The sequence below is a fragment of the Pelecanus crispus genome, chromosome 1 (assembly GCF_030463565.1).
Source record: "Pelecanus crispus isolate bPelCri1 chromosome 1, bPelCri1.pri, whole genome shotgun sequence".
In the NCBI taxonomy this organism is placed as follows: domain Eukaryota; kingdom Metazoa; phylum Chordata; class Aves; order Pelecaniformes; family Pelecanidae; genus Pelecanus; species Pelecanus crispus.
The window spans coordinates 223,733,182-223,746,299 of NC_134643.1; the positions used below are offsets into that span (position 1 = coordinate 223,733,182).

A 13,118-nucleotide genomic window follows, 5' to 3' on the forward strand; every position below is an offset into this window, starting at 1 on the left:
GAAATACTCTGTCCCAAAATTGTCAGTGTCCAGACTATTTTTAATGCTCAACTATGCTACACAGCTCTACAGGACTACTTCTTTGATCTAATACTGCATCTGATTCCTAGAGGTAGATCTTCTCCAAACGAAAATCCTTATCCAACTGGAAATAGCAATTACTAAAAATCCAGCCTACAGGGTAGTAGCATCTTGAGCTTCCACTGAAAATAATGAGCTCATTAAAGCACTGTATAAATCAGAGAGCTTCCAGGGTCATGTTTTATGACCGCAAAGTTGATAGCTTGAAATCCTACTAGTTGGAATTCATACAAAACGTACTCTGGTGTCCTGTGCCATACACCCATAAACTCACAAAAAAGCAGATGTGAAGGAAGAAACTGAGGGAGAGGCATGGCTAGCATGAGTTATGTACACTGTCCTGGCTTCACTCACCTCGTGCTGTTACGTATAGGCAGATGTTCAGCTCACCCTCAAGACCATGTCTTTTTCTAATTCTGCTTGTCTGCTTTCCTGCCTAAAGATGACCAAGTCTTGCCTTCTCCCCAAACCTAAAAGCCAAGTCTCAAACTAACGTCACGAACCTTGTCCAGCTGAACAATCCCACGCGCTTGTCCCCTTCTCCAGCTCCTCTGGTTAGAGAGGAGAATCAGGGCAACACTGCCTGGACTAGGCTGCAAGGGAACATACCCTCTTGCTCACAAAGCCAGCTGGAGATCCCTTAAGAGACATGCATCCTGCACACATCGTTCCTGGGTCACTCCAAGGACACTGGATTCTGAAAACAAGTCCAAAGGAACCAAGGAATAATGCAAAGCCAAATAAAATACAATAAAGCCCGAGGTCACAGCTGGGAAACAGATACACTGCTGGACACTAATCTCAATTTTGAAATAAAGTTTGTAATTTTCCTCAGGAAAGCTCTGCAACGTGGAGGGCAGGTTGACTCAACAGTTCCTGGAAAGGCAAAGAACTGCAGTGGAACCTCATATGGCTGGGGAGGGCACAAAGGATGCGTCTCCCCGCTGGGACTGACAGAGGGGGGCTACTTCTGCCTCCCAAACTCCGGACATGCTGAAGTACGTACTCTGCCAGAGCTCGATGGACCTTACTGTAAAGGACATAATGATCCTGCAGATGCTGACCGCACTGATCACCTAGAAAACGTCAGTTTTTCAGTCACTGATCACAGTCCCTATGCACTGTATTTCTTCAAGGAAATTAATTTTAAAAACAGCTAGGAAAAAAAAAAATCCTGGTCAGATACTTCAGGTTTTTGAGCTAGCACAAAACCCCCAAGTATTTTACAGTTGCATTTTCAAGGGCACAAAAGGGTCTGTGCCTGAAGCCTTAAATCTAAACGGTGTCCAGCAAAATCACTGCAACTCTACCCAGAGCTTGCCTATATGGGGATATTCAGATCAATTAATGGTAAAAGATCGACACTAAAGCAGTGCTGTTCTGTTTTTTTTTTAATTGTAACATTCTCTAGAAACTTCTCTCTTCCTGACACCTTCCTTCCTTCTTCGCAGCACTTCCACAACCACAGAATAACCAAGCACCTTTAATTCATGCAGCAGCTCAGCTTCCCTGCTACCAGACTGAGAAGTGGCAGTAATTAATGAGGCAGGTGTAAACAGCCCCACACCTAGAAAACCCAAAGCAATCAAAGGTAGGTAGCTTTTCCCTGATAACCACTTGTAAGTGGGTTCCCTTCTAGCATTATAAATTTCATTTTTTGATACATACTTTGAATTAAAAGAACTCTTCACATTTTCTTAACTTTTGTGATCCATGAACCTTTCTGTGATCCTCTTCATGCTTTTGAGATAGTCAGAGACTAACAGTCAAGTGTGTTCGCGCTTGCATGCGTTGCAAGATAAAATGCCTATTTAACTGCTGAGCTGTTAGGACTGGAGACAACTCCCAGAGTTCCTTTGAACGTTTTTGCAGCAATTATTAAATCTTTCTTTTGTTTAAAAAAACATCTTCCCTACTGATCTGTGAAAGGTTCCAGCAAATATGGAAAATGCATTACATAAATAGCAGTTTCACAGACACACACACAAAGACACAACAAACCCCAGATTAAAGACATTTTTGTCTTTCAATTATGACAACAGTCTTCTTTTATCTGTGACTAAGGGCTCCATTAAAGGCATTTAAAAGTCAGCAGTGTTCCTTTACCATAATTTATTTTACATTAATCTTCCCATTGCTAGCTACAAATATATATTCTTCAAATTCATATCATGCAGTTTATAAACCTGTCTGCCTTAGTTTGCACATAAACAAAATTAAATTGTACAAATGCCACTGCTCTGTTACCATTTGGAGTGGCAGATGTCCAATTGCCAGCTGTACAAGTACTGAATATGAAGCATTAATTATAAAGTAATCAAACGCTTTGTTAAACCATATTTAAAAATTTTGTCGTCACTTAATAACTACACAAGTATTAGTAGATAAACACACATGTGGTCCATTACCACAGCACCCGTCAAGTTTTAAGCATATCCATAATGTGATGGATGAATGAGAACTGTTGATTGGACAAATGTAGACTTCCCAAAAGCCTTTGTCCCTGTCTTTCAATGAAAGCTCTTGGGAAAACAGAAAATTAAGCTGTCATGAGATGGAAGGTAGAGTTGCATCATGGATTAGAAAGCAGCAAAGAGACAAAAAAAAAGGAAGAATTTAAAAAAAATATATAAATCATTAATTCTGGCAAAATGCATCAAAACAGTGCCACAACATTATCTTCAGGCTTAAGTCAAGTATATATTTTTATATATATACACACTATATAACCTGGGAAAGGAAATAAATCAATGCCACAGTATTTGCCACCGACTCAAAATAATTTAAAATCATTACAGAAAAGGAAAGCATGACAGCAGAGACCATCCATCTGGCTTATGAGTTTACTTCCACTATATTATCCTTCGAAGGAAGGAACCCCCCTTTGAACTTCTCTTTTGTCCGCAGCACAAAAAGCAAGTTAGAAGTGTTCATCTTAAAAAGCATCCCACAGCTGAGCACTGTTCTGTACACTCCACTTGACTTCACAGCCACCATCAATTAGTTCAATATTCCCTTTACCTTTTCATCAGTCCTGCCCTCTAAGTTGAGGGAGCTCCCTCAAGGAGCCTGATAAATTTAAAGAGGAAACCTGTGATGTGGCTTCCTGCAATTAGGTCATTAAAGTTACACACTCAAATCCCTTTCAGTCTTAAAGTCTGTGAGGCAGTGACATCGTCTTCTCTTACATTGCATTTTAGAACTCATCTATGTCACAATGTCTTTAAATAATTCAGCTGCAGCCAGGCAGTTGGGCTGATCACACCCAATTAATCCTGATGATTCTTCCTTCACCTGCCACTTTATTACTGAAAGAACAGACAGAGCTCTTCAAGTCAGACAGAGTTGGCTTTATTTTATTTTTTTTTAACTCAGATATCTAGCCCAACAGTTGCTGGCTGCTTTCCAATGTCTCTGGTAAAAGAGGCAAAATACAGCAGGATGCCCAAGAGGAACAGGTGACAGTATATATGTGGCAGTCAAAATTCAGTATTCATGACATTACTCTAATTTAAGTAAATTTTGCAAGTTGTTAAGTTCCAAGGTAACGATCCCCATGCAAAACAGAGATCTGTGCATCTTTGACAGCTGTCTTTTTTGAGCAAAGCTTAAAAAAAAAACCCAGTATTTTTTTTGTGTCATTGTTCACAATGTAGAGCATGCTTGGATGGCAGTCTACGGGTTCATGACAGATCTCACATCTAATAATACAGGTAACAGTATTAATCTCTTATCTCTTGTCTGAAGCAAAAATAGGAAGGATTTAAGGAAGAGCAGCAAAAGTGGCTAGAAACATAGGCAGATTCACATGATTTCCCCGTCCCCCCCAAATAAGGATCCCATAAGGAAAGCACAGTTACAAATATTTGTTTACCAGATCTCTAATGAAAACAAAAAGCAATGAATTTAACTCTGGTAATTAAAAAAAAAAAATTTTTTTTCGTATATGAAGGTAGCAGAATGTACTGAGGCAGCACCAGAAGCCAAGAAAGAAACAATTTCACGAATTCCTTGAGAAGCCTGAAGCTATATTCCACATGCTTGCTGCTGTAAATACCAACATAAGGATATACGATCTCAAAAGCAGTCATGTTGTACACGATACATATTGCTCAGGACAATCATAGCTCAAGGCAGTATTTCACATACCTGGAAACATCACTCAAGTTTGATCCAAACTGAAACACAGCACTGAGTTGGTAACAACAAATTTGCCCCCACGATTCTCCTGACTAAGACTTATAAACCCTCGGGTACCACACAGGACTCCTTTGAATTTAAAGTATTTGTTTAAATTGCTACTACTCTCCATGTTTTCAGCAAAGCAAATCTACAAAGATTAGTTATATCCACTCCTCATATTCTACAAGACAAACCCTTCTTGGAGGGATAACAGTGAATGCAAGAAGGGCAATACACTTGTCATACAGACATTCACGTCAAAACAGACCCCCAAAATGGAACACTACCTGGGCTAAACTGGCCTGAATCATCAACCCTGCTAAAATAAGGAGTAAATTGTAACATTTAAGCACTTAGTGTTAAACAACAGCACTTACATTTGACCTTGTTCTGTTTGCTTGGGTGGGAGGAAGCTGGTTTTTTCCTTTATTATTATTACTTTGCTTAAGTTGGTGTACAAACGGTCAGGGAATTCAGCATACAAGCACTGGGAGCTGGAAAAGATTAGTTGGTTTGTTTTGCTTTTTTTTTTTAAAAAAAGGCATCCCTACTGTTTGCCCTCTAGCACACAGGAGTCAATCAAACTCCTGAGAAACCCTGAAGAAAGAATAACTACACCATACAATAGATTTGATCAGTGAGGGATAGAAGAGTTATTTTAGGGCTTAACGTAGTTAAGCTGGTGAAATAATTCTTTTCAACTGGTTTTCCATTTCAATTGGTTTAATACTCTACAGAATGACGTAGAGCAATTAGTCATCCACCTCCACAAGGGAGGAAAACTGGCTAGGTGCAGACTCAGAAAGGCAAGAAAAAGCATTTTTCATTATTAAAAAAATTAATCTTTCAATACAGGTCATTGTCTTTGGGGTACATCAAGAGAATGCAAATATGAAGTGCTACAAAAAAACCTTACCTCACCTTCACATCTCTGAACACCTACAACTGATTAGCTGCCATAATTTACACTAGTTCTTTAAGGATTGAATGGCAAAGAACTGCACTTAGGCTTCTGGAACACAATGTAGCAATTTATACTAAAATTAGCATATTAAAACCAAATTGCTAAATGGCACAAAGACATAATTTGCACAACAAGCTTTCAGTTTGGCTCTTCAGCCTGCAACCTAAGGAAAACATAGTATTTGATTTGGACCTCTCAGTATCCTTCAAGCTTTGGGCCTCCCAACAGTTTCTTATAAATTATTTATAACAAACATTTAATGCAAAATTTTTAAATATACCATCAGCTTAACTGAGTGGTACCAAACCAGCGAGAAATCAGTAACCGATTTTCACTCTTCTGTAAGGTAAGACTTAAAATAATACAGGCTATAGGTAAGTTTTAAAAACAGTATCAGCAACATCACAAATTAGCACAATGAGAACTCAGAGATGAGAAAAATATTTTTGTACTTTCTGGTTTGTTTGCTCTCTGAATTTAAATTTTTGATAGAGTAAGGAGGCCATAAAGGGACAGCAACTGACAGAAGACTGCTGGGCCACACAGACCCTGAATATACTCTCAAGCTCTTCTGCTAAAGCAACTGGATTTCAGGGTAGCATCTCTCTGATATTCCAAAGTAGTTAGCTTCACATTAAGTATTTTAGAGAAAGTAGGGAAAGACCCCTTAGTTGTTTTATGAAAGATATGTTGCCAACCAACTTTTGCTGGCTAAGATTTAAATGGAGTAGGTTCATATTCTCAAAGAAAAAAAAAAGAAAAAAAAATTTTTTTCAAAGGGCAGTTACAGAATTATTGCTAATTTAAACCATCTTGACATCTCTACTGAAATTATCTACTATTAAGCTAACCCTAAAAGAAAGTGGGTTTATTTACTGTTTTGCTTTTTAAACTCGGACCATTTAAATGCTTAATTTACAGCACAGCCCTTATACGCATTTTTTTCAGCGCAGCTGACAGACCAACAAATTGTGGTCCCAAACACTAAAACTGTAAGGAGGGACCAGACCTTCTATAGTTAGTCCCTTTTTCACCAGAACACACACCTTTCCACCTCCCACCATTAATCTCATCCTCATCTTCCTTCTCCTGCGTAATCTAGAAGCAGATGAAAAGTATCAGTTCACAAGGCCAACAATGTGGGGATTATTTAAAAAAATTTACATGCTAGTCAAATTTAATTTTACCTGGGTGAAGCAACAGAGCTTCCTCTTCCCTATGAAGATTATCTCACAAATTACTTTTACCATGAGGAAAACACAAAGATACATACTCTGCAAAAGTCTCATTCTATTTAAAAACTTCTAAGTTTGTCCCATTTTAAGAGTATTTAATTTTGTTCTCTTTTCAGCCGGCTTGCCTCTTCTCGGCCATAAATCTACACACCAACTTCCTTTTTCCTCCGAGTTTCTGTGCCGCTGATGCTGCTGTTATTCAGATCCTGTACTCCTTCCCATTCCCACACTCTGAAACCTCTTTCACAACTATTCATTTTGGTCCTTCACCCATGTCAGTGTTCGTAACCAGGAGTCAGCCTGGCACGGACGCCCAGAACCTTCTATCTCCTGCATGCCAAGCTCTTCCAAAGCGCTGCTGAAGCATCCCAGCTATGTGAAGGGCCTCCTCAGATTGCCCACTCCAAGCACTTCAGGGTAGGTGAGCCTGTTCACTTCAGTACTGTTTTCCTAGGATCTTAACACTTCAAAAGCAGCCGCCTATCTTATACGTGTGAAAGCTTAATTGTAGGACAGGGCGTCTGGCAGGCGGCAGCACGTAACTACTACTACTACACCCTTTAAAGCCGCTGCCCAGGACACAAAAACATTTAATTTTTCAGCAACACATCAGTGAAAGAAGGCTTGATCCTTTACCAGCTACCACAATGTGCTCCCTTCGCAAGCACCTGCTGGATGACCCTGCAGTCCAAGCACCTTCTTCTTTCCCTAACGCATGCTTGAATGTATCTCAATTCCTGACTACCTCTGAATAACAAGAGTTTGGAGGACAAAACAACGGCCTGCTCTCTTAGGATAGCTCGCAGCAATGGTAAAAGACCACCACCTGCAAGAGAGCAACCCTTCGAGCTACTCTAACTCCCACCACCTGCAACAGAGCAACCTGATGATGGTCAAGACCCACCAAAGACCAGCTGGTGAAGGTGCCTCTCCTGGACGAAGGTGTCTCTTCCGTACAAAGATACCTTCTCCCTCCCTGCTCTCCCTGAAGAGTTTCGCACAGTTTGACCGTCCACGGCTGGGCAGATGCTCGCATCTCAAGGGGCGCAGAGCTGCGGACCTGCACGGCTTCCCAGCGCGGCACCCCAACCACGATTTGACCGAAAACTCCCCTCTTCAGCCACCCGCGTAGTGCCAGGCAACCACCCCTGCTCCAGCGCCAAGCCCCCCGAGACCCAGCTCCGCCGGCTGCCCCACCTCAGCCGCCCCCCAGCCCCCTGGACACCCACCGACCACCGCTTCGGACACGGGCCAAAGGGACAGCCTTGGCATGGGGGGGCCTAACAACACGCTGGGAGTACAGGGGGCTACACCCCCCTCTCCTTAGGGCACGCATTTTGGGGGGAAGGGGACAGGAAAACACCCGCTTCCACCCGCCGGGGCCGGCTGCGGGGCAGGGGCCCCGTCACGCCGCCATTTGCCCCCCTCAGGGAAGAGGGGCCATGGAGGAGGGGGGGCTCCCCTGCCGCGGGGCCTAGTCAGTGGGGTGCAGCACGGGGGGCTGGGGGGGGACCGAGGCGGCGGCGGGACGCGGCCCCCGGCCCGGGGCGGCCACTCACAGAACTCGGCGATGTAGTAGGAGACGGCGTAGTTCTCCTCGCACCACTCCAAGGTGGAGGTCGGCGGGCCCCAGTAGCCCTCCCGGTCGGCGGCCGGAGCCATCGCGGCACCCGCTTGCGGCCAGAGCGGAGCGAGGCGAAAAAGGGGGGAGGAGGGAGAAGGGCGCCGGGCCCGGAGCGCGGCGGGAGCCGGGGCTGGGCCCGCCCGGCCGGGGGAGGAGCCGCGGCGGCGGGAGCGGGGCCGCCGCGTTGCCATGGCGACGGGCTGCGGCCTGCGGGCGCGGCGAGGCCGGGCCGGGCGGCAACGCCGAGGGGGATAGCTCGGAGGGGAGAAAAATATTGAGGGGGGAAAAGGCAGATTTAGGGAGCATCTGGGGGGAAGGACGGGCTGGGGGCACGTTTGGCTGCGAGGGCCCGCGGAGCGGGGCAGGGCGAGCGGCGGCGCGGCCTTGCCGCGGCGGCTCTGCCCTCACCCGCTTTTCGGGCCAGACACGCTCCCCGGCTCGCCCCGGTGGCAACGAGGTGCTTCCCCCCGCTCGGGCTTTCCCTGTAGGCTGCAGGGAGGGTTTGTAACGGGAGGGAGGCAGCGCGCCGGCTTCATGTTTTTAAATGAGAAGGCAAGTGTTTCTCGTACTCGTGGGCCGGGAGGAGGAAGGAGGTTTTTTATAGCGCTGCCTACTCCACGGGGGTTTTCTCTCATCTGATGCCTTATTTAGCTTCCTCAGTGCTTACTACGCATACTTTACTTACACCCAGAATATGCAAAGTGCCTTTCAAACGGAGTTGGTATCCAAAGGCAAATACGAGTCTAAAAAGGGGAAGACTTGAAACAATGGAAAAGAATAAAACACACAAAGGAGAGGCCTAATAACATCCCGTGTTTTTTATGTTTCAGAAGAAGGTCCAAAGGCTTGATGAGAAGCTTCGGGGTGACCCTGAGGGCTGTACACAGCGCTTACACCTGCTGGTCAGCAAAATTTATTATACCTGCATATAAGCACACAAACTTCTTTTTCCACCTCTTTTTTCTCCTCACCTCCCCTTCTGTAAGCGAAAAAACTCCAGTCTAAACACAGACCTTTCCTAGTGTAAATGCTGATGTTTTGTATTGCATACATCTGTCGTGAAGAATAACCTGCCTTCTGCAGTTCAGCTGGTATATAATTGCTTTCAGCGTCAGGCAGAGAGGTATTTAACGTTTTTCATGGTGAGATAAAGCCTTCAAAGCAAAACTGGTTTTAGTGATGGCAATGATAAAATACTTAGATTGTCAAAACATCGTCAAAAGCACTGTGGATTTTTTTATGCAGGCCTGTCTTTTTATTTCTTTCAGAGCTAGATTATCCTCCCCAGATTTAGACTTTCAGGACTGAGCTCTGGAAGAGTACCAAACTGATTCAGAAGCACAAAACTGGTTGTAAACAATGAAGAGGATTCTAGCCTGATGCGCATTAGCTTTTTGGACTTTTGAAGGTTCAGTTTATATAGTAAGGACTTCTGTAGGGCTCTGATCTATCTTTTGTTATCATGGTTAACCATTTTAAGATGAAAAGTTCTTTGCAGAAAAATAATTCCAAGTTTGAAATTGCAGTTGTTCGGAAACTAAAGTAATAACTATTAAATATCCCATTTGCACACCAGGAGCACAAAATGGGAACAATGTGAGAAACCAAGCAATTTGTGTAATATTCAGTTACAGTTGGCTTTAAATAAATAATTGAAAATACTGATGCTTGTTTCTTTTCTCATAGCATGCTGGACATGAGAAGATTTGTAACCGCAATAAAAACAGAAGTCAGGTGTGAAACCGGCTTTAAAACTGGGCAAAGTAAATTAATGAAAGATCGTATGGGGTAGATAACAACCACAATGTGGGTTGTTGTCCATTCTGTTTTTTCTAGGTAGAAAGACTAGCGAAAAAAATACCTAGCCATTAATTTGAATCATTGGGGAATTTTTATTTGTTTGACACGTTTCTGTAGTATTCTCCATCACAATATGCATTTACTTCTGACTCATTCCTTGGTTTGATTCTCTGCTTTTGAAGTCTGGCAATCCTTTCAGTCTTTGCACTCGGAAGAACAGTATTGAAGAGGCAGCTACAAACCGTTACAATATGCGCTTTTTACCCCTGAAATTGTTTTGTAAAGGTAAACTCATCTTCCACAAAAACAACTTTGACAGTTTCAGCTGTTATAATAATAATAATAATAATTATTATTATTATTATTATTTAGTAATAACATCATATATTGTATTAATATCATATATTGTATTAATATTATAATGCTATATAATAATAATGTGGTGATTTATTATAAATAATATTAAGAGCAATGCTTTTCCTCTGTAACCTTGATCTACGCTTTGTAGTATACATTACTGCACTGGATATAACGTGACAGCCTGAAGTTATTTACAAGCTGGAGAGGGGGGCCTGTGTGAACCTCATGAGGTTCAACAAGGCCAAGTGCAAGGTCCTGCACCTGGGACGGGGCAACCCCCGGTATCAATACAGGTTGGGGGATGAAGGGATTGAGAGCAGCCCTGTGGAGGACTTGGTGGTACTGGGGGATGAAAAGCTGGACATGAGCCATCAATGTGCGCTGGCAGCCCAGCAAGCCAACCCCATCCTGGGCTGCATCCCCAGCAGCGTGGCCAGCAGGTCGAGGGAGGGGATTCTGCCCCTCTGCTCCGCTCTGGGCAGACCCCACCTGCAGCCCTGCGTCCAGTTCTGGGGCCCTCAGCACAAGGAGGACACGGAGCTGTTGGAGCGGGTCCAGAGGAGGCCACCAAAATGATCCGAGGGCTGGAGCCCCTCTGCTCCGAGGCCAGGCTGGGGGAGTTGGGGTTGTTCAGCCTGGAGAAGAGAAGGCTGCGGGGAGACCTTAGTGCGGCCTTGCAGTGCTGAAAGGGGGCCTATAGGAAAGATGGGGAGAATCTTTTTAACAAGGCCTGTTGTGACAGGACAAGGAATAATGGATTTAAACTAAAGAAGAATAGATTTAGACTAGACATAAGAAAGAAATTTTTTATGCTGAGGGTGGTGAAGCACTGGCACAGGTTGCCCATAGAGGTGGTCGATGCCCCATCCCTGGCAACATCCCAGGCCAGGTTGGACAGGGCTCTGAGCACCCTGCTCTGGTTAAAGCTGTCCCTGCTCACTGCAGGGGTTGGGCTGGGTGAGCTCTAAAGGTCCCTTCCAACCCAAAGCATTCTATCATTCTATGATTCTATTTGCATGTAAGCATGGTCTATCTGACTAGACAGTCAAACCTACCTATGTCCAAGCGTTGGATTTTCTTTGTTTGATCCGTTCGACCTATGGAGGGAATGTCTTGTTTCTGAAATAACAGGAAGAGAAACAAACATAGAGCTCCTGAAATGCTTGTTTTCAGTATTACTAAAAAAAGGTACTTGACACGCCAGCGGAGTAATTTCCTGTGGCCTCTGGTTGCCTGTGACAAAGGATCCTCTTTCCATACAGTTTTATGTTGCCCTGAAACCTCATGGCTTAATTGATCAGTTAGGTTAATTGAGTCATGTCAGTTTACCCCACTGGTGGGAAATGTCCTGTAAATTTAGTATGTAGAGCCAATAGTTTTTTGCTTGGGGAATGGGAAAGGGCTGCTGTTCAAAAATTGCACGTGTTCAGCTGTTTCTCTGTGTGATCCGTGAAATTCAGGGAATGACACCTGAAGAAGAACGTTTTTCTCTGTCCCTGCTCTATGCAAACACTTTATCATGGCTTGTGCTGCTGGTTAATTTCTGTGTAAAATGAAACCTAACAAACAGATTGATTAGAACTCATTATGGCTACATGTGTTGGAGAAGATTGTACATACTCCCTCTCATCAGTATATGCATGCGAAGGGGGAGATAAAATTGACACAAATCTTGAAGATGTTTTCACTACTTGGTTCTAATAATGTTAAAATAAAGGTATCAGCCATGTAAATAAAGCTGAATTTTGTGCTACAAATCACCTGTTCAAATCTTACGTTAATTATGAACCTGTGCCTCTTCTGGGATCTTATTTTATTGGGTTGTACTGTATACAGCATCTCAGGCATGGAATCCTGAGTCAGGGTTCTCGGCTCAAAAGTCTCACATCCTGTGATAATGTCGGCTTCCAAACGCTGCAGCTCAAAATGTCATTATTGGCAGCTTTCTGAATTGTCTAGTCTGTACCGGTTAGAGGAAAAGGTCATTAACACCTCTAGATCCTGCAAGCCTGGTCCTGCGTAACATGGAATTTATCCCATTGATTTATATGCAGATAGTGTGAGTAAGATGCTAAAAGCTGGATTGTAAGAGGCTGAATCAGACTCTTTGTAAAGTGCCTTGAAGTTTAAGGGCTCGTTATGAGCACTGTTGTTGGGATGATGATAATTATGCCTGAAGTAATATCAGAGAAATTTATTGGCACCTGAATGAGTGAAAAAGAGAAGTCATTTCCTAACATGAAGAAGGATCTGATCCAAGAAACTTCAGCAGACTTTAGCAGAACTGATTTCCTATTCATAGCTCGGTAAAGCAGAAATGACTGCGCTGAAGTTAAATGGAGTCATGAGTTTGTAAAGCATCATCAAGGGGACTCGAGCCCTAGAGCCGTATAAATAAATATTCATGAGCTCACCCATGTAATATGGCTGTTCTTAGTCATATTTTCAATGCTATTGTATGCATTTTGGCAAATGACTCTGGTAGCGAATGACAGCGTCACCGGTTTCAGCTCTCTGGATGCTGTGAGCATCCAGCACTGAAGGGGCTCAGATGGGAACACAACGACCTGAGTAGCATTATAAAGGGTTGATGAAAAGGGGGGCTGCCAAGCGCAGGTATTCAGGAAAGGAGGTGCGACCTGCCCGGGCAGGACATTCCCTCATGCAGAGGCTGGATCAATCCTATGTCCAATCCTCAAAGCAGATTTTAAGGAGGCATTTTTCTTTTCCATCCTTTTCCTAGCAGAAGCCTATCTGATCCCATCTATCGAGATGTATCCCAAAACTTTTCAAATCAAAAGCTCAGGCAGGTGATACCACCCGCGGCAGGTCCCATTTTGCCAAAATCAGGATGTCTGCTTTCTTGTAGCAA

General features: G+C 43.6%; 1 protein-coding gene across 2 annotated transcripts in view; it reads right to left on the reverse strand.

The window, feature by feature from the left end:
- The window catches only part of ACER3 (alkaline ceramidase 3), a 60,044-nt gene extending 51,920 nt beyond the window's left edge, over positions 1–8,124 (reverse strand). For both annotated transcript variants that reach the window (XM_075717786.1, XM_075717780.1), the window contains exon 1: positions 8,022–8,124. In XM_075717786.1, coding sequence (XP_075573901.1) covers positions 8,022–8,124 — 103 coding nt within the window. The remainder of the gene's footprint in view (positions 1–8,021) is intronic.
- Between the last annotated feature and the right edge of the window lie 4,994 nt (positions 8,125–13,118).